Genomic DNA, 22,238 nt, shown 5'->3' with positions numbered 1-22,238 from the left:
TACGCGATAATCCCGCGCGATCATGTAGGCAATTCCATCTATTTGTTTACTCCATGATTCAATTTACGTATAAGTCGGCAAAGTGACGACTTACAGCAAAAGTCGGCATTCGTGTAAGTCGTCACAAATTCTCGGGTCCCGAGAGTGCCGACTTAGCCGGAGTTTACTGTATAGGGCCTATACACCAACTTTAAGTCTATACAGGTTCAATAAAACAAATGGAAAGTCACACAAGTTACAAGGGAATGCCTTTGTCCCAGTTCATTTGAATAGTTTGAAGACTTGTGATGGACTTGGGAAGACTTGACTAGAACTCAAGGAAATAGTGGCACTAGTGGTATACACATCTGAGGTAGTGTGGTGGAAACACAGACAGGATAAACTGATTACGCTGAACTGGCCTTAAAACATGCAAACAAATTGAATTCTTGGTCGGAAAAAAAAGGGTAACACTCGTTTAAAAAAATGTGTCATTGCAACATTTGGCTATCCAATAGCCTGCAAATGTTTGTCAGTAAACACTGTGGATTGTTGAGCACAATACACTACCCAAGCTACCTTATGTTGAACAAATTGTCAACTACTGTTTCATGACTGGAACAAATTGAAATCTTACATGTATCTGTTGCTACATGTATGCTTAATATGGTGTCAACAACTGTTTCATGTTTGGAAGACACAAGAATCCCAGGGGTCATCTCATTATGTCAAAGAAATAGAGATATTGTGGCAGTGTCATGGAGTGGAATACTATCATCTACAGCTATTTCATGAATGAACCACTGACAAAATCTTCAGCTGCCCAGATAAAGTAATGAAATACTGAAGTGTATGAAGGGTGTGAGCATGCGAAGTGCAGCTACATGTAACAGCCGCTATACAGTGTTTATTATACCCTTGCCGTTAGTCTTTTTATCAGCCGCTGACTCTGGCGATGAGGTCATCGCAGGCTTTTGGTTTTCTGTGAAGGTGAAATAGGAGTAGACTACACTCCCTGCAACACTGAAAGAAACAAAAAGAACAAGCTCGATCGGAAATATCTCGGAAGCTGCGGGCCAATGAATTTTGTGTTCATGCATGAGTCACGTGATTGTGCCATGTCATTTCTGGAAGGAGGAGTGTTTTGAGTAAAAAAAAATCAGCTTTTTGACCCCAGTGACCCCATAATGACCTTTGACCCCAGTATTTGGTCATGTGACATGTTGGGGTTCGGCTACTGATACTTTTGACAAAGTTTGGTTGAAATCGGTCAAAACATGTAGGAGCAATAGACAATGTGAGCTTTTGTTACTAACTAACGAAGAGTCACGATGATTTGTTGAGCTGCTATCCTGCAGCTAAAAAAAAAAGAGAAGATATCTTACAAGTTAGAGCAAATATTTTTTGATAAAAACAAAATTTTCCATTTAAAGTTTTCTCTGTCGAGTCCGTGCATGACCAGTAGATGATGCTTTCTTGACAACTTTCGAGAGCCCAGAGGATGGGACACATAGCGTACGTGTTCTGGTGCGCTATAGCGCGAAGTACAAAAAGCTAAAGGTAAAGATCCCATAGCCATTACTGGCCGTAGGGGCAGTGGGATGTTAGAGGTCCACTGTGTCTTGGGCGCGCGAAGTATACACAACTATAAATTATATTCTGAATGTCCACAAAGCCATAGCGTCTTTGCGTCGGGCGTCGTCGGCAATGTATACCAATGTCCCTCCCAGTGGTTTCCACAACTCTCCTCTTGCAACCGTTGAAGGGGGGGGGGGGGGTAATTGTGAACAGGGCCCTTAGACCTAGACTGGTTCCCACTCCCATTTAAGGCCATTGATTGGATCACCTGAACACCTGCGCAGTATGATTTTTTTGCAAATGATGTTTACAGCTTTGCGTGTGGATGTCAGTTGAACACACGGCTATTGGAAAACTTACTCTTACCATTACCAGTGGGCAATATTGCCACATTGTCTGCACGAAGGCAATAAGCCATTTGCGAGTTAAATTTGAATAAAATCTGGAACGCTGACTTAATCCAATGCTTTGCACATTTTAACTTTGCATTCTCCCGACCAAAGAGACTGTTACTACATCACCTGATTCGGGGCAAGCCTTACGCTAGCAACACCCAGCTCTGGCATGGTCTGGTGTCTTTGTGCCATTCTCACCCATTGTGAGCGATGTATTGATGCTGAGCGTCTCTTACGATACTATGCAAGAGCTTGCCCCGAATCATGTGATTAGCAACAGTGTCTTTGGTCTGGAGAATTCAAAGTTAAAATGTGCCAAGCATTCTGAGCAAGTCAGTGTACCAGATGTTATTGAAATGTAAATCCCAAAGGGTATAGGTTACTCGCAAATGGCTTATTTACAAACATTCCAACTGCATAATTTTCAAATACTGAAAAGTAGTGCCCCTCTCTTCAATGATAGCTGCCAGAGACACTTTCTAATTCAGCGAAAAATTGAAACTCATCACCACACAAACTGCCTATTAGTGGTAGCTTTGTTGCCATTTACGAACACTCATCGAAGACGCGTGACCACGCAAGGAGATGGTCGCATGACGCTCGCGCACTAATTATGAACAGAATGGGCGTTCGTGTAATTGATATTGCGTAACATCGCGTCAGCAATTTTATCGCGAATGACCTTTGACCTGGACTACTTAATCGAGATTACGAACTGGCTTATTGTGCATGTAGACAAAACAAGCATCAAAACCATTTTAATAGAAGACTTGTGAGAAAGTGGTGACAACATTTCAGGCTTTTCCTATTTTATTTAGAATGCAATTTACATCTCCTTTTTGAGGGGTAAAATATCTTACAGGGTGCCACAGAAAATTGACTTGATGATTTACTAAATAAACATTTTAATGAATTAAAATAATGTAGTAAATAAACCACATACCTCATGTTGAGGCCGACGAAGTTGACCACACTGAATATATAGTCCCCTCCAAAAAATATACCAATGTAGGTTATCATTATATTCTGCAAAAAAAAAAAATAACAAAATGACCAACATCGTAATCTCCTTCCTGCGCCGCATTAGGGGCTGCGCCGCGCTAGGGGCTGCGCCACGCTAGGGGCTGCGCCACGCTAGGGGCTGCGCCACGCTAGGGGCTGCGCCACGCTAGGGGCTGCGCCACGCTAGGGGCTGCGCCACGCTAGGGGCTGCGCCACGCTAGGGGCTGCGCCACGCTAGGGGCTACGCCATGTTAGGGGCTGCGCAACCTTAGTGGCTGCGCAACCTTAGGGGACCTCCACAATACTGATCATTCAAATTCATCATTGCGTACCTTGAGACAGCCCACAAACGTCGTTGTCAGAGGCGAGTTGTGCGCTGTGCAGAGCACCACTGAATAAATTAATATAAACCTGAATACAGAAAGACAAAGTCAAGATGTCAAATGTAAAATGGTGGTCTTCAAGACAAGGCAGCATCTCAAAAGTCGGAACGTTCCAGTTCCACATGGAACCTTCCTTTTAGGAACACTGTGTTTCAGGCTGTTCCCGAGTAAGCATGCATGCGCATAGACCAACGTTCCCTCAGGGAAGCACCTGACACTCCCGGGTTGTTCCCATTGGGAGCAACGCTAGTTCCCAATAAGCCATTTGCGAGTTACATTTGAATAAAATCTGGAAAGCTGACTTAATCCAATGCTTTGCACATTTTCACTTTGCATTCTCCCGACCAAAGAGACTGTTACTATATCACGTGATTCGGGGCAAGCCTTATGCTAGCAACCGCCAGCTCCGGTATGGTCTGGTGTCTTTGTGCCATCCTCTCCCATTGTGAACAATGTATTGGTGCTGAACGTCTCTTACGTAACTATGCAAGAGCTTGCCCTGAATCATGTGATTAGCAACAGTGTCTTTGGTCTGGAGAATTCAAAGTTCAAACGTGCCAAGCATTCTGAGCAAGTCAGTGTACCAGATGTTTTTCAAATGTAAATCCCAAAGGGTATAGGTTACTCGCATATGGCTTATTGGAACAGGCGATGTTCCCCAGCGGCACATTACAAACATTCTAATTTTTTAGATGTTCCCTACGTTTCATCATTGTACACAGAATGCTTTTAACCTTTGAATTAGGGGTAATGTTTGGTGACATGATGGGAAATAGCTTGGAGTTTACCTTAAATGTATGTTGAGAAGAACAAGATAAGGCAAGCCTATCAGAGCTGGTCTTAGAGTACACAATATTCTATTCAATAAGCCAGTTCGGTATTTCAAATGCGCATGCACACAATGACATGGGTCACGGGTCATGCAGGATAATCGAACGCCCATCGAAGGCTTTTCAGTCAAAAGTCAAAATAAGCCAAATATTGACAAATATTTCAATGGGCCTCATGCAAGAGTCGGCTATATTGAATTGCAAGTGAGGTAAAATCTTCAATTTTGAAACTTGCGAAGAGAAATGAAAGCAAGTAAATTACTAATTAATTCAAGTCTGCTTTAATGAATAATTTAAAATTGGTAATTAAACATTCCCTAATGTTTTAAGCACGAAAAAAAAAAGGACAGTAAAATAAGGCTGCATAAATAGTCTGGCGCCATCCCATTCAACAGTTAACAATTATGAAATACATTCAGGGAACTCGACAAAAATGGTTAACTCATGCATAAGGCCCATTAATTTTACTTCATGTTTGTGAAACACCCTTCTTACCATGTCTATAGTATGTGCCTCATGCACGTAGTGCTAAAAATCTCTAAAATGGAGATTGGTTCGCGCATGGTGCGTACTGTACAATGGGGCGCAGAATGCAGCAGTGTTTTACTGGCGGTTTAAAACCACCCACGTGATGGGCCCTCGACCAATAGGAATTGGTAAACTGTCTCAGGTATATATGAATACTAAACACACATACTAAATACAAATTTAAAAACTCACCCTATTATGGAAGACAATACAAACTGTACAATAAAAGTGGGATCGTTCCATAAAGGAAACGCCCAGACTTTCTCAATATCGCCGGAGGAGTAGCACACGAAGAGAGCAGGAACTATCATGAAGAGGGCATTGTAATACAAAAGTCCGTACTTTCCCAAATCCTGAAAAGCGAAGCATAAGAAATACAGGGAGAGCTCATTAGTGCACTTTTACCCTGATACGTCAACAGTCGGCTGTCTATTTTAAAAAAATTAAATATTCAATTATTCAAAAGCAATGGCAGCCATTTTGAAAATTGCTTGGAGAAATATGCGATGGTCCTGTGAGCCAAATATCTTTCTCATGACACAGTTACTTTCAAAAATGCATCACACCTTGGATTCTAGCTTTTTCTTGATGAATACCCCGTTGGCAGCTGTGAAAAAGTCATTCATCAGAATGAAGAAATAACCTAAGGCATCAAACGCCAAATCGCCACTGTGGAGAGAACAGACAAAAAAAGTGGTAAAAAACTGTATTTTCTTTTTTACAATAACTTTTTTGGATCAAATGTATCAATTTTTTTTTGAAATACATAAAAATACTTCCAGGTAAAACCTTAAAGATGCATTCCCCGTGCTATTTCGAGTTTCACCTCAAAAAATAGATTTTGTTTTTTCAATTGCTATTTTCCTAGAAATAGAAAAGTTGGGTCATTTCATGTCAGATCACCCAATGGGTTAAAGGGAATGTACAACATTTGCAAACATCGAGAAATAAAACTACCTAGTTTTTAAGAAATACCTTACTAGGATGTTGGTAAATGACAGTCGAAAGCATCCTGTAAAATTATGGCACCTGGTGTGAAGTCATTTTCAAGAAAATGGTATTTTTGTATACATTTCCAACGGTGGTCGGCCGACCACCGTTGGAAAAACCTAACTATATTTCAACTACTGCTCCAAATTTACCTTTTTTCAGTCCAAATTTTGTTTGGTATTGGTTACATGTTCATGAACGGGTGCAGGCCAGCTAGACTAGTTCCCTTACCTTACAATTTTCTGGCAACTATAAATTGATCCATTTCATCTTTAGAGGAGTCAGGTAACCAGACTACTTGAACAATTTTGTTTTCTTGGTTTTTCCAGCATTTTCGAACATAAAACTTCAAACATGTCAGTGTAACAATATTTGATCTATTATACTAACCCCTCAAATACTCCATTTCTGAAAATTACAGCAAAAGCCAATGATGTACATTCCCTTTAAACCCCACTCCCTTCAAATTGGTTCATATTTAGTGTGTATGGGGTAATTTTGGCTGAAAAAGCTGTAATTTAAGTTTTAGTGCCGTTGGACCAACGGTTTTTACGCCACTGTCCATAATCTGTTGGCAATGTTGGCCAAAATGGGCGTGGCCACCAACTTTCAAATGACCCAAGGGCCAAATTGTTAGATTTTGGTTTCTTTGGATACGTTACATCATAAGAAATCCAAACTGACCATTACTTTTCATGTCAGAGCTATTTGAAGTATGATGACCTTTTGACCTTGAATTTCACCTTGAATTTGACCTTGTGGATCATGTGACCTTGAGTCGAACTTGGATCAAAATTATACCCTACATGTTTTCTACAAAATATCCAAAAATTGGGGGCTTAATATTTTTTATTTACTTTGTAGCTCATCTTAAGTTGGCATACTTGTTGCAAATTCATAAGACGACTAAAATTTAAATGAATAAGCCTAAATCACCCCATTCACTAAATATGAGCCACTTTGAAGGGGGTGGGGTTTAAAAAAACGTTCAATTTTTTCGGGTAATTTGACACGGAACGACCCTTATCCAGGATATTTATTGCGATGTTTTCTTACCTTGCTGCGACAAATGCACCCAGTATCATCACGCAGACCACTATCTGTACCTTCAGAGAGGCTTTATGTCTGAAAATTAACACAAGTTGTAAATGTCAATAAAAAGTCTGCGATTGACTTGTGATTGACTCGTGATTAACTTGTGATTGTCTTGTGATTGACTAATGATTGACTCGTGATTAACTTGTGATTGTCTTGTGATTGACTAATGATTGACTTGTGATTGACTAATGATTGACTCGTGATTAACTTGTGATTGTCTTGTGATTGACTAATGATTGACTTGTGATTGTCTTGTGATTGACTAATGATTGACTTGTGATTGACTCGTGATTAACTTGTGATTGTCTTGTGATTGACTAATGATTGACTTGTGATTGTCTTGTGATTGACTAATGATTGACTTGTGATTGACTCGTGATTAACTTGTGATTGTCTTGTGATTGACTAATGATTGACTTGTGATTGACTCGTGATTAACTTGTGATTGTCTTGTGATTGACTAATGATTGACTTGTGATTGACTCGTGATTGACTTGTGATTGACTAATTATGGACTTATGATTGACTAATGAGTGGCTTGTGACTAGATTTCAGCTCCTAGGAGAAGAATCAGTAAAAACTGTCAATCATTTGTACTTACCCTAAAACAATGTATTCTCCTATCATTGTAAATAGAATAGAGAATCGCCTAAGCACTGTGAACATTGGTAAACTGTGAAAAACAAAAACAGGTGTAAACAGAACAATTACCAATTCGTTTTTATCAAGCAATGCTTGCACAAGTTCACAGATATGTAACCGATTGCAAACAAAATGTGGACTAACTAAATTTGGTAAATTTGGGGCAGTTTTTGAAGAAAAAAAAGTCATTTTGTTTTGAACAATGGTCGGCCAACTATCATTGGAAATTGAGACAAAAATTCCACTTTTCTTGCAAATGACAGCACACCGTGCCATGATTTCACAGGATGCTTGAGACTATTATTCAGTTACAGTAAAGTAAGGTATTTCAGAATAATTTGGTAGTTTTGTTTTTTGATGTTTGCCAATGTTGTATATTACTGTTAAAGAAGAGCATATCTCAAATGTGCCAAATAGTTTGATAAAAACAATACAGTGCAAAGTGTACGAAGCGCTTTTTTTGTTAAACCCTAACGCCCTAGGCCTTTTTTGCTAGGATGTAGCCTCAATCCTGCAAAATCCTCCAATTGGCCTTATGGAAAAATAGCATATAGCCTCAATCCTGCAAATTCCTCCATTATTTCTTGAATGTGGTCTGTGGAGGGGTGACCACTGCCTGAATCCTGCAAAATCCTGCAGCAGTGACTGTCAGTATGTTGAGGCTTGGCCAGTGACATCCTGGAGCAGTACGGAGGATTTCAAGCATAATCCAGGCCTATATTTATGCATGGCTGAGCAAAAACAACACAAGGTCCGGCCCAGACCTTGACATGGTGCATCCTACGAAATCAGTAACTCACTTTTGCCACGTAACCTCAATCCTCCAAATGCCTCCACTTTGGCAAAGAGGATTTTGAAGGATTCAGGGCGGTTAGGGTTAAAATGGTTTCCTTTCATAATTCATTCTAAGTAAAGTGGACTTTTTCCAGCAAAAATCTCAGGTATGCTAGCTTCGAAGGCTAGCAATTCTAGCCCTTATAAGAAGGAAATGAACATCTGAGCACACCCACTTTAATCTCTTCGTGCTTCCGAGGCCAAAACACAGATTGCCCATGTAGACTAACGGCAGTGGCCATATCTGAAGGAAAAAAAGGATTTGGAAGGTGTAAGTGGTTTCCTGAAGCCCAACTTCCTGGGAAGTTTATCACTAGGCAAATTTCTGAATCCATCAAAACCAACACTACACAGTGATTTAAATTTAAATTGTTTTGCGCTTTATAAGCCAAATTGTGACATCAAGCCCAGGTAAAATAAAGGCGTTTGAAACCTGAAGAAAGACATCCATAAGGTAAAAACATTAGGACTCTTAGGTACTTTTAAAGAATTTAACAAATTTGGAAATAGAGGGGGGTATACTGCCTTCAAACAGCCCCCAATAATGTGACTTTCTCAGCTGGAAAAAAAAATACACACAAAAATAAACCCACAAAAAACTAAATTGCGACAGGTAATATTTGAATTCATTTTTATTAAGGGAATAAATGTGTGCTTGGGAGGTGTTAAACACTACGTTTAAGACTGGTTGGAGTCTGGAATGCTGATAATTACCCGAGACAAAACAGTCAAAAAATAAAAATTTCCAATGATTTTGTTCAACAATTTCACTTGCTGTTTTTCGAAACACCCCTCGAGCTAAATAATGGAGTGTGCAGCTCGCGAGTAAGACGTAAACAACTCCTTTGATGGAGATTGGCGCGCGCATCGCTCGTACTGCGCGATGACGCGCAGATGCAGCTGTGGTGAGTGCGTTGTGAATTTAGGACTATGAAATACTGACCCACTGGTAGTATTGTGCATGCCTACGTGATGATTGTGAACGCTCAACCAATAAAAGCCACTGGATTTCTAGGAGTCCAAACGACCAATGGGAATTGGTCAAGCATCTTAGGTATTTATGAATATTATTCAAAGGGAATTAAGAACAAGTTCCACTGTGACAATATTCTAGTTTAGAAAAAGGTACAATAATATTCTTAGAAATTTCCAAATGCAGAGGGCAAAACTGTTTACCTTTGTGATAATCTGTCTGCTCCAGTCCGGGAAGCTCACAATGCGCAGCTTTTTACCCACGTATAACACCAGAATTGTAGTGACCATCTAGACGTGACCAAAAATTTAACAAGCCACCAACGTTACATGAAATGGTGCTGCTGCTCTCCAGTCAATCACAAGTCAAATCACAAGTACAATGGGTTGAACGTACACAGTAAGTTTCAAAGGAATGCATTTGTCACAGTTCAGTGGAATGAATACACTCAACCAAAAAAGAAAGTCCCCCCTTCCAATACTTTTTGCTTAACTCCAAAACTACTGAGCATCTCTCGCTCAAATAACGACTAATCAGTACAGAAATTCCTTAGCAATCCAGCCATACTCTTTATTTGGCCCAAAACAGTGATAATGTGTACGCATTTATGCAATTTATGACAAATGATACCGAAAACAGTTGCACTTATGTATACGTGAAAGTTGTGGTTCACACTCACCTTGCACATATATACAAAAGTGAAACTTTTTGGGGAGTACCATTTATCACAAACTGCATAATTTTGTACATATTATAACTGTTTTGGGCCAAACAAAGAGTATGGCTGGATTGCTAAGGAATTTCTGCACTTATGAGTCGTAATTTGAGCAAGATGTGCCCAGTTGTTTTTGAGTTAGACAAAAAGTATTAAGGGGGGACTTCCTTTTTTGGTTGAGTGTATCTAGTCACTTGGCTTAAGACTGAATGACTTGTGATGGACTTTTGATCAACTGGTGCACATACTGGCAGAGATTTGCAAAAACTGGATAATTTTTGAGACTGTTCTAATTTTAAATTTTTGAGACTGGTCATATTTTTTAATTTTATTTTGTAGGGTTTGGAAAATTGTGAGTCCCCCCTCCCCCCTTGAAATGGGTATTTTTTTTCTGTGCAAGTGGCCCCAATTTTTTTTACGTTTGTGAAAATGATTAAGAACAGGAGGGAGCATTAAAATTACAGCAGTAGTGGTTTTGAGCTGCTGGCATTTTCGTTTCCTTTTAAAAACTTTCAAATTTCATTTTGCATCTTTTTTATAAATACTGATAAAAAAAAATCCCCCTCCCCACTGGATTTGCCACTGTTGAGTTGGGTTTACTCAATCACATATTTATTCAACTGTGCAAAATCCATGGGTGAGGTATTATATAACAGTTATGGACTGTACATTAATTATCCAAAAAAATATATCCTCCCTTGCTGATCCATAGAGGGTTCTATTTCCTCCAAGATCCACTTTGGGGAAATAGTTTGCCATAAAGGATCAAACAGTCAATATTTGTACATTATAACACACCTCTTGCTTGTTCTTTATCCTGGTTGGCTGAAACGCGGTCACATGTGATTCACTAATATAGGCTAGTGTATGAAACTTGCGTCAGCGTGAACTAGACCCGGGTCAAGACATCGTGCGTGCGTAATTTCCAGAGTATAGTGCCTGATCGGGCTCTATACTCTCAAATTTTTGACTGGTAACAGCGCCCTCTGACAAAACTCAAACTCGAAAATGTAATTTAGGGAAACTAAAAGCGTTCCTTTAATTGTTGAATTGCTTACAGTTGAATTGCTTATGAGTTAATTGTTGAATTAAAACGGTTCAATAATAAAACCCCAGCTGAAAGGTTTCTTTTCTTATCTTAAATTTTTGACAGAGGTGAGTTATAAAATACATATGGACTGGCATAATTTGGTCCCTAGTGCACGTTTATGCCCCCTCGGTCCTGTTAAGAGGGTCCTATTTCCCTTGGCCTTCAACCTCCGGAAATAGGACCCTCTTTTGGTCACTCACAGTCCCTTGGGCGCATAGACGTGTGATAGTGACCTCATTGCCAGTCTATATGTGTATATTATGCAAGTACATACCAGTACATACACGTACATTGTATCTATAGAAGATTGTTTACCAATAGTTTATGTCAATACAGGTAATGGTTAGTAAAGCTTTGGCTGTAGCTGTTTATATTTACTGAGGACTAATGAATATTCATTTTATCTACAGAAGATTGTTTACCTATAGTTTATGTCAATACAGGAAATGGTTAGTAAAGCTTTAGCTGTGGCTGTTTATATTTACTGAGGACTAACAAATATTCAGGATATTCAGATGGAGTGAGGGAATGTAGAGTGAGGCCAGCAGGTGGAAGGGGAGGGGCAAAGGGTTGGGGGGTTGGGTGTGGTGAAATGGGCTCGGAGGAGCTAGGGTTCAGAGGTCAGAAGGGAGGCAAAGTGAGGGAGGCAATGGGAGTTCTGAGTTAGGATATAAGGCTAGAAATGGGTTAGGCAAAAAAAAATAGTTTTGCTTCCGGTTTCCCTTCCTACCCTATTCTGACAGCCCCAACCCAATTCTTTTTATAAGAAAAATGAGAACAAAACACCCAAAACCATCAATTTCTACCTTTTACCCTTGATTACACGCAGACGCCTCCATATGATCGTACACAAAACAAAATTGGGGGGAAAAAATTTCCTACCTACCTACCCTATTTTTGAATGCCATGTAATCGGACACAGAGTTTTTTTGTTGGCCTTAGTAAAGTAAGACTAGGGGGAAGTGGGGCAACTACAGGGGAGTGGGGGGAGGGCACGTACCCCCAAACAGATGTCCGTGACCCCCCTCCCCCCTCCCTCCCCCCTCCCCCCACCGGTGTCCCCCGTTTAAAATCTTGATTTGAACAAAAATATATATCCTGTGCCTTCAGTGCCACCCCTTCACAAATGTACAGTTGAATCTTGTTAGTACAATCTCTGTTAATACAAAATTCTGGTTATAACAAACATAAAGCCTTAGTCCTGACTGTGCATTTATGTGCACAATGAATGGGACTGATGTTTCTCTTAATACAAAATTCTGATATAACAAACAATTTGGCTAGGTCCGAACGAGTTTGTATTAACGAAAATCGACTGTATATAGCCCCGGGATCTTCCCAGAAATTTACACCACTGGTAAGGGGGGGGTGGGGGGAGGGGGAGGCGGGGGAAGTTGGCTAGGGGTGAGGGGTTGGGAGAAGGGGTGGTGAATACTCCTAGAACTATGATGCTCCACGTAGTGGAGCCTCATAGGTTCAGAATTGTTGTCAGCACAAAACACTAATCAAGTACAAAAACGTCCATCCCAACCAAGCTTTTTCCCACAGAACCGCTGCACAGTTTGCCCCTAAACTCCGTACAATACCTCATGACATACTCACGTAATGTGCACCCAACAAACATCGGTGGATTCTGTCTGTTTTTTGCAAAAATGATGAAAAATATGCCCTTTCCGCACTGAGCCAACCCGACACTTGAAACGTGCACGCGTGCAGAATGATCGCAGTCATTTTCGATCCAATCGCTCGGAACGCGCCGCGGGGGGTATGGTGTAGGAGCGGAGCGGCGCGCTCTGAGCGATCGAACCCGAAAATGACTGCAATCATTCTGCGCGCGTGCACGTTTCAAGTGTCAGGTTGGCTCAGTGCGGAAAGGGCATATTTTTCATCATTTTTGCCGAAAAACAGACAGAATCCACCGATGTTTGTTGGGTGCACATAACGTGAGTATGTCATGAGGTATTGTACGGAGTTTAGGGACAAACTGTGCAGCGGTTCTGTGGGAAGAAGCTTGGTTGGGATGGACGTTTTTGTACTTAATTAGTGTTTTGTGCTGACAACAATTTTGCGGGGTTCTGAACCTATGAGGCTCCACTGCGTGGAGCTTCATAGTTCTAGGAGTAGGTGCCGAAGGGAATTGAAGGGGTATAGGTGTAAATGCATAAGGAGGATGGAGTTCTTGGCACAGCAACTTGGGAATAGAAGGAGCAATTCTCAATTCTTCGTTGTGCACTGAACATTCGAGGAAGATGTTGCGCACTTTAGAAGAAGTCTGCTTTTCACTCTTAAATGATTAACTCGGTACAACAAGTGGACTTAAGTGGTTACGTTTATGTACATGTTTACCTGTCCGACACCAAGGAACTGGAAAGATGGGAATCTGAAATAAAAGGGACATGGGGAACATTCTTATTGGTTTTGGACAATGACAAATAACACAAACATTTGCTATAGGCCTACTTGGCCCCCTAAACAAAATGGAAAAAAAGCTGGACAAGGTTCAATTTCCCGGGAAACGTTCCAACATCCAAGAGGCTGATATTTTCTTCAAGAGCGTAAACAACTCCATGACAAAGAACAATGGCATTGAAAGACAACTGTTTCGCCATAGACCATTCTCGGAAAGAATGTTACATCCTGACTTTTTTGTCATATAATAGGCTTATATTTATAATCATTATCTCAATGAAGGTCAGTCATTGGAATTTATGGGAAAATATTGAACTGTTAACACCTGTATGAATCTGAGACTGAGATACATTTTCAGAAAGATTTTCATATCTGGAAATCACTTGATGACACCCTGTGCATGCACAAACCCTATGAAGTATGAGACTAGTCTGCACAAATTTTAAAGTGTTGTCTCATTTACGTGCATCAATATTTTTCCTGCGAGTGCTAAATTTTACTTTAATTTAAGGACATGTTATTGCTTTCTGAAAGCTGATAGGCTAGGTCAGTACTATTCAGGGAAAAACTAGTGATGTCCATGTATATAATTCTTTCCGAACGAGTTGCATCTACAACTGTGTAACTACAGACACTGAGACAGTCGGTTTTGCCAGTGTGAAACTTGGAAGTTTGTGCAATAAACATGTGTACATACATGTACATGTACACTGTCTGTGTAGACGTGTCGGATGTCTAAGCACTGTTTCATGGTTTAACCACGATTTGGCTCAGAGCTCACTTACTTGTAATTCGTCAGAACACTCTTGTTTACCATAACAAGTGTAAATGATGTCAATCCGTAGAAGAGGGCAGACAAAATACGAACGATTCTTGTGTGCCTGCTGTGATCTGACATCGTTCGTTCCGCCATCTTGTTGACTCTCGATCGCGTGTGCGTACCGTGCGTGTTTACGTTACACGTTGAACAGGAGAGCAAGACGGCTGGAGTCCACGTCTACACTAGTATACTGTGGCCTCAAAATGCCCCGCAAAAAAGAGACCGGATATTTAATATTTGGAGCTAGCTCGTACTTGCGATGGCGCGACAACATGTACTTTCTCTAGCACATTCTCAATTTGTCATTTTTTTCGAAGGTGGGCCGGAGGGGGGGGGGGACATTTGCCCACCCCACGCCAATGACACCCCTGCGGACGCCCATGTTGTGAAATGTGCATTAAAGTAACAGCATTATGACTTCACACCTCGCCTCTTCTTTTTTGCTTCTCTCTTTTTGTTGTTGTTTTCCGGGGTGGGGGGAAGTGCCCCTTGCCCCCCCCCCTCCCTCGCAACGCCCATGGTGGGGGATCCCAGATCCGCCATAGTCGCTATTGCCCTTTGCGCGGCAGTGGCGTAATGACCGGGTGCATGCATGGACAACTTGGGGACATAATTCCTGAAGAGACCCTGCTGGTTTAAGCAGTAAAAACACTTTTTGCCTCTCCCAAAGTTCGAGTGGGGGACAAGTGCGGGGGGGGGGCACAAACTTTGAGCCGGGGGACGTTCCTCCCTGCCCCCTAATTATCTTAACGGCCAGTTGGACAACAGAAATCCGTGGGAGGTTTATTCTCACTGCCTTCCGGATTGATGTCCTTATAGAGGGACAGTGTGTGTGCGTCATATAACATTTTTGTTTGGCTTGGTTGCGTTTGAGCCATCTTTTACAAGAGAGCACTTTCATTCTTTTCTCTTTTTTTGTCTTCTTGGCAAAAAATGGGCAAAAATTACTCACATTGACACCAACTGATATTGATAAATATTACAAACTGGTATTATAATTGCCTTTTTCCCCGCTTCTTTTCTTCATATTTCACTTCAGTTCGCGATACTTACAAGTACATATTCACCGGTCACGTCTAGTTCCTCGTTTGTGGAATGGGATTCAGTCTATACATCACAGTCCTCTGTAGGCAAATTTCAAGTCAGTTTCAAGAACCATCTTTTATCGCATTAAGTAGCACAGTATCTTCTCTTTCCCCGTCATGACCAGTTTTGTTGCTCCTCGTGGTATTTATCTATATAGTATAGGTTTTCCCGGCCAATTTCCTAAAATGTTCATTCACTTCTGAAAATCGGTCATTTATTTTCGTCTGAATTTGAGAATCGCTCTGAACACGAGTTTCATGTTCGCTACCAGAACATTCGATTCCATTTCAGTTCAATCAATTAAGTGATTGAGCAGCACCTTTCGTTTATGCTCATTCAGATTCGTTTTAGACTTCCTTTTCGCTTTTAGAGGGCGATTTCAAACATTGGTCATTCTATTTCACTTTCAGTTTAATGTTTAATATGTGATGAAATCTGCCATTTTGAATGAGAAAAAAATGTACATTTGATCGCACATTCACGAAATTGTTTGCCAGAACTCTGCACGAAAAGGTATGCTTGCGTAAACGAATGCATAGGTAACGTAATTGGCCGTCTGTTTCTCAAAGCCGAATGCACGGAAAATGAAAACGATTGAACTTTCGCTGAATTGAACTGGGATTAAAGATGTGCATTCAAATTAACACAATTTTAGAAAAATTGGCCGGGAAAACCTATAGTATCTCTGGGTTCCGGCAGTGATGAACCTATAGATATAGAACTATTTTTTTTAATACATAAGACGTAGTTCTAATCTATATCTATGTGATGAACACGTAAACGACGCCGATCGGCTATTCAGAGCATAGATATAGAACTTAATACAATTGTAAAGTCTATGATTCAGAGCGCACGCCCTATTTGGCGTGCGCTCGCGCGTTATGCACGTCACGTTATGTACGAACCATAGATATAGAATAAAAAGATTATTCTATATCTATGGTACGAACATTTGTTTTTAAACTGCGCGATGCCTGTCAGATCACCTGATGCAATTAACTGGTGTTGTGGCAAGAACCGCCAGATCCACCCCAAGAAATAGAAAGCTTAATTTAGGTCTCTATTCCCCAATAACACCTCCATTTTACGGCTCTTGTATTAGGAGTGCATACTGTTTTTCAAACAAACACACACACACAAACAATTAACGGAGATTACTAATGGTGTAATTTTTCAAAAGCTTTTATTATGAACATCTTCCAGAGATGTGTAACATTGGCATCAAAACATACACAGACACTGATAAAAAATATAAAGAAATATTAAATCAACAAAACGGCTAAGTATCCTATTGGATTATATAGGAGGGCACTAATCATGAATCCTGACTCCAAGGCTCATAGGCCTCGATGGCATTCTTGGTAACGAGGTTGACATCCGTGCGTACAGTGTGGAGCACACATAGAGCGCCACCATGTGTCCACTACATGTTTACCCCCTTCAAACTCATTTTACAGCCAGAAATTGTTTTGAATTTTGAAATTTTGGAAAGTATTCAAAGAGAGGATAAATGAGAGCTCTCCATAAAACAAATTAGCAGATGAATAGCGCAGAGGTCCACCTGAGCAAAAAAAAAAATGGCAGCAATCCTTATTTGGTGGACTTTTTGCACGCGTAGTAATTCCTGGCTCGGCGATGGCCGCATTGATTTAACGCCTACTTTGATTGGTCAATGTTCCCAACATCATAGCGCCTAACGGGGACAAATTTACCCGGGCTTAATGTTTGAGCAGGGACAGATTTTACTCGAAGGGGGATTTACCTATAGGTAAATGTGTCCCCGGACAGATTTACTGGGTTGTGAGCCGGTAAATATCCAGGGACACATTTCCGGGGGGGGGGGGGGGTGACACACAATTATCGTTGGCAATGAGCTTTTAGGCTAAGGGTAGGGCAAGATCGTTATTTCCACAGAATTGTACGTGTCATATTGGCACCAATTAATGCGGACTGTACGTTCAAAACATAGACTTTTTCGCGTCCGACATTACTATAAGAGCACATTCAAGCGGCCAAAGCTTTAATATCAGTGCAACCATTTAAGGATCCATAGCATGCTAATGTTCATGTATTGTTTCACTGAGTCCAGATCCACCTCAATACCTGCAGCGTGTGTATTTATGATAATTGACGTAGCTTCTAGAGAAAGTGCCCCGGTTCCGCTTGAAGCAGAGGGCGGCCTGGCGGTCGCATTCACAGGCTCCAGCAGCGCAGTTGGTCTTCCAAAAGACGGCCAGTGACTCCAGCCAGTTGTACTGCCTTGCACGCTCTGGAAAAAAAATCAAAGAGAGAAACGAATCAGTGTAGTTCATCTGGCTTGCTTTACGATATATTCTGCGCTTGAGCACATAAAGAGTTGATTTTTTAAGTTTTGGAAGAATGAATCCGCTGTATGCGAGCAAAATCTTAGAGGTTGCCGGCGAAGGAATTGAAAAGAAAGAAGATTTTAGTAAGTTACGAAGTAGGCCAACCCAATCTGATGATATGTGTACGTTGTATACATATATTTTTCTTTCGATGAGGGAATTAACCATGAATTTCAATCATCTGCAGTTTACATATCTTTTTACAATTGTAACGTCTCCATATTAGACATCTTACGTTTTTATCTAGAGAAGTAAATATTGTCGAATCTTGATTTTCATATTCGTATATGGAATACCGAAGTGGCTTTTTCATTCGTCTGCTGCACAAGTACGTTTATTTGATTTTACTGCCAAAAAATTTCATCTTGTAAACGCACCCAATTGCATCCTTAAAATATACCACTTGCACGGGGCGCCCTCAACGGTGGAAGCTTTTGTTATTTGTTTCAGCTCAGTTACATTGAAATGAGCAAAGTGTCTACCCGTACGTATCACAGAATAATTAAAAAACCTGCCCGAATATTGTAACGTCAAATGATGTAAGGCGTCTATATATGGTGCATGTAAAGTTAATACAAAGCCACACCCCGAAAGGCATTCACTTTTGGTACAGAAGCGAAGATTGTCGTTGTCCCCTCCAATTCGACCCACTCAACACACAGCCTCACAGCTATCTTACTGGATCTTTGTTCTCGTGTACTAAAGTTTTCGAGTTTCAAAGTGAACTTTCAAAATGCTCCTATAAGCCAGAATTAATTTCTTGGGCTGAAATTCGGTCTTTATATCCCTTACATAAAACACTTCAATTAGCGACGTATCAACACATCTTGGAAATTCCTAGTTTTTGAATAAAATCCGTATATCTATTTCGTGATAACCTTGTGGAGACGTATTCACCTATAGAAATTGCTCAGTAGAGACATTTCTCCAGATGATACCGTGTACCAGATTTCACTCACTCTAAAGAGTCTCATAACTTCATATTCGGCAACACACTTACTGCATATGATCTGGACGTTACTCTGTCCACAGTTCTTTTGCTTCGATCGATACAGCATGGTGTACACGTCCCCAGTTTCCTTGACGCAATGACCGTCGCTCTTGAGTCTTGAATAGCACCGGTCATGCGCATAGCAGCACCTGCGTGTGACAAAACATCGGGCTTGAATTTGGAAAAAACACGCAAATTTTTCCCATCGATGCAGAGTGAGGTATTCATGCCAGACACAAACAGAAAATTGTCCATCCATTGGATTGTTAATTTTGTATTTAACTTGGTATTCATAAATACCTAAGACAGGTTACTCATTCATATTGGTCGAGAGTCTGTCACATGGCCGGTTTTAAACGGTTGATAAAGACCGGCTGGCTGGTCTTAAACACTTTTCTAGTGTCACATGAAAGTTTGACTCCTATGAAATCCGGTGCCTTTTACCATTTTATTGTTTTAACGTTCACGTAGGCATGAGCAATACTATCAGTGAGTCAGTATTTCCTAGTCCTAAATTAACGTTACACCGGCACAGCTGCGTTCTCCGCCACTTCGCGCAATACGCAAGCAATGAATATCAGTTATCAACTCGTTTTGTAACTTTTCAATAAACATGGCAGGGGAATAAATGTGTGCTCCGGAGGTTTTTATCACTCGTTTAATACCGCTTAGAGTCTGGGTGCTGATAATTACCCGAGCCGGAGGCGAGGGTAATTATCAGCACCCAGACTCTAAGCGGTTGATTATGCCAACCTGTCAGTTGCGTCGACTGGCGTCCCACTACCTCCGGAACCGCAATAGCAGCCGTAGCCATTATACTCCAATGGATTGGTTCCTGTAGCACACGTCATCATGAGGGCAAACTGTGGTAAGGAGCGTTTTTGTCTGGAGGCCGCCTGACCTGTATAAAAGGAGAGTATTTACGTTATTGAACAAATTCAATAGGTTTCTCGGTTATTTTTAAACGTTTATCATTCGAATTCACCGATTCCAATATTCAAATTCGTCCATCAACATCGATCGAGTTAGTGCACTTGTTTAATTTTGTCAATGTTTAATTTTGTCTTTTGTTAGACAATTTGAAATTCAGTCCAAGCAAATTCAAACAATGAACACACGTTTTCATCCCGAAGTATCCAATTTTGTCTCGTCTACACCGTACCAACCTTGATATTCAGAAATAAAATTCCTGTAATTGATTTATATAAGACGAAATCGATCTCTTAATGCTGCCATTCGGCAACAGCTTAGACGAATTTGATCTGTAATGACGAATTTTCTCGACCCGGTGACTAAAGAAGGTGACCAAAATTTGAAATTGATTATTTCCTCTTCTACACTCTTTTTCAGACGGATTAACACCTAATTACGTCATTGCAGTTCTTTTGCGTTTAGTACCATTGCGTTAATTTACCATAATATTATCATATCTCATAGACTTGCATGTGGACAAAGGGTTTTTACCATCATCAGGTGCATAACGGGCGCGAATCCCACAAAGTGAGTGGTTACCGCAGTATTTACAAGACGTATCGCAGACTTGGTGATTTTAATTTAATGTCTCACATTGATATTCTCCCGTTTCAATTATTTCTTATATCATTTTATTTTGATTGTCACCTTTTGCGACTTTGCAAATAAGGTGCTCTTCTCGATCGGACGTCATGAAGAAAGGTTTCCGTCTTGTGCCCAGTTTTATTTTAATAATATGATATCACCAGGAGGAGAGAGCAGTTAATTGTAGCGTACCGCTGTACGCCATTGGGACGAGGTTGGTAACACGTTTCCTTGGAGATAGACAGTTTGGAAACGGAAACATTTTATATAGGCCTACACGTACATTATACTTCCACAGGCGCATCAGTATTTATGGGCGATGACTCATGCAATACGCAAATCCAATATCCGCCAAAAGAGCCAGCGGCTCATTGGAAGATCAAGTTGACGCATTGCAAGTATCAACTCATATATTCGATAGACCTTTTGCTTACGGGTGTCTCAGAGTGTGTTCTTTGTCATTTTAATCTAGTAACAATGGATGCACAAAATCTGCACTCATGCATGCTTGTCCAGGCGATATAAAACTATCGCCCTCTGGCTCTGCCTTATCGCGTAAAGTCTATTCATTTATACGGAAACTGCAAAGTTTTTTAATATGGCTTTAAACATTAGGGAATGTTTAATTGCAAATTTTAAATTATTCATTGAAGCAGACTGGATTTATCATAAATTCGTGTGCTTTCATTTCTCTTCGCAAGTTCCAAAAATTAAAATTTTACCTAACTTTCAATTCAATATGGCCTACTTGTGAATATTGCCCATACTTCTGTTGCATTGTCTGAAGAATAAAACTTTAACAAAAGTATGCATCTGTGTTTAATGTACAAGAATAGCATTATAACAATGCAATAAATCGACTAGAGATTGCATTAAATAAATTAAATGAAACCCCTCTTTTCAATTCAAAATATCAAAACTTTCTTCATTAAATACCAATGCATAAACAGGAGCTTGACCCAGGAGGGAAAGGTGCGTTTTGTGACATGTGTGAAATCTCAGTCCATTTTTAGTGTTTATGTAATGTAAATAATTAGGCTTTCACACCTCTCAATGACATTTGGCTGCACTACACCACCTTTAGACTTCCCAGCAAAGCTCGTTCAAGTGAAAATATTTCTCATGGAATTTGTGGTAAATGTCACAGGAAAACATCAGAGAAAACTCAATTTTTTGTGTTTATGTAATGTAAATAATTACACACCTCTCAATAACATTTGGCTGCACTACACCACCTCTAGACTTCCCAGCAAAGCTCGTTCAAGTGAAAATATTTCTCATGGAATTTTCGGAAAATATCTCTGGGAAATATCAGAAAAAAAACTCAGGGAATATTGCCTTCATAAAGTTGCCTGGGAATTCTCTACTTGAGAAAAACTTCGAGATCGACGAAATCATATTCATGCAAAACTTTGACTAATTATTGACTGTTTTAAAATTCGGGGTAACCTTTAAAGTGGAGTTTTCTACAACTTTTTATGGAATTAAAGTAGAATAAGGACTCTTACCTTCAGTAATAAGCGTCAAGGCGCAGACAAAAAGAAAGACCACTGATTTCCCTGCCATTTTTCAAGGGTGTTAATTCTCCACCCGTATTTAGAATTCCACGATCTGTCCTCTCGCACGCAGTGTGCCACAACCCCGAACGTTTGGCAGTTATAACTAGTCTCCAAGTTTAGAAACACGTCAGAGCAGATCATGTATATACGTCCTGCCTATCCCACAGAATGCAGTGACTCATTCCGTGTTGCCGTTTTTAAACACATCACAGGAACTGGCAAAGTCGGACGTACCTGCACGGCTTTGGATATGACGCGCAGATTTGTAAATGTCAACTTTGGAAAGACTGATATAGAAAGTTGTGAATGCTTTTGTTTCCTGAAGTTGGTTATGTTGCTCAGGCTAGACGAATGCACTTTGCAGGTGTGACGTACAGGGCGTACCCTGCGAGTGGGGGGGGGGGGGGGGGGGG

At 40.5% G+C, this 22,238-nt stretch overlaps 2 protein-coding genes across 2 annotated transcripts; both read right to left on the bottom strand.

Moving 5' to 3' along the window:
* Positions 1-8: 8 nt before the first annotated feature.
* Positions 9-14,395, bottom strand: LOC119728324 (UDP-glucuronic acid/UDP-N-acetylgalactosamine transporter-like). The gene is made up of 11 exons (XM_038200521.1): positions 14,232-14,395; positions 13,384-13,417; positions 9,436-9,522; positions 8,436-8,503; positions 7,385-7,456; positions 6,742-6,810; positions 5,262-5,364; positions 4,888-5,048; positions 3,287-3,365; positions 2,896-2,978; positions 9-1,002 (listed from the first exon to the last, which is right to left on the bottom strand). Exons 1-11 carry the CDS (start codon positions 14,357-14,359, stop codon positions 876-878), a joined length of 1,011 nt encoding a protein of 336 aa, XP_038056449.1. The 5' UTR covers positions 14,360-14,395; the 3' UTR covers positions 9-875.
* A 2,141-nt stretch (positions 14,396-16,536) lies between these two features.
* Positions 16,537-21,956, bottom strand: LOC119729352 (basic phospholipase A2 RVV-VD-like). The gene is made up of 4 exons (XM_038201977.1): positions 21,775-21,956; positions 19,463-19,610; positions 18,719-18,858; positions 16,537-17,621 (listed from the first exon to the last, which is right to left on the bottom strand). The coding sequence occupies exons 1-4, from the start codon at positions 21,830-21,832 to the stop codon at positions 17,449-17,451; spliced, it is 519 nt and encodes a 172-aa protein (XP_038057905.1). The 5' UTR covers positions 21,833-21,956; the 3' UTR covers positions 16,537-17,448.
* Positions 21,957-22,238: the final 282 nt, after the last annotated feature.

Source organism: Patiria miniata, unplaced genomic scaffold (assembly GCF_015706575.1).
Source record: "Patiria miniata isolate m_02_andy unplaced genomic scaffold, ASM1570657v1 HiC_scaffold_20, whole genome shotgun sequence".
NCBI classification, from domain to species: Eukaryota; Metazoa; Echinodermata; class Asteroidea; order Valvatida; family Asterinidae; genus Patiria; species Patiria miniata.
Note: the sequence above shows the minus strand (reverse complement) of the source record. Positions and strands in the feature narration are given on the sequence as shown.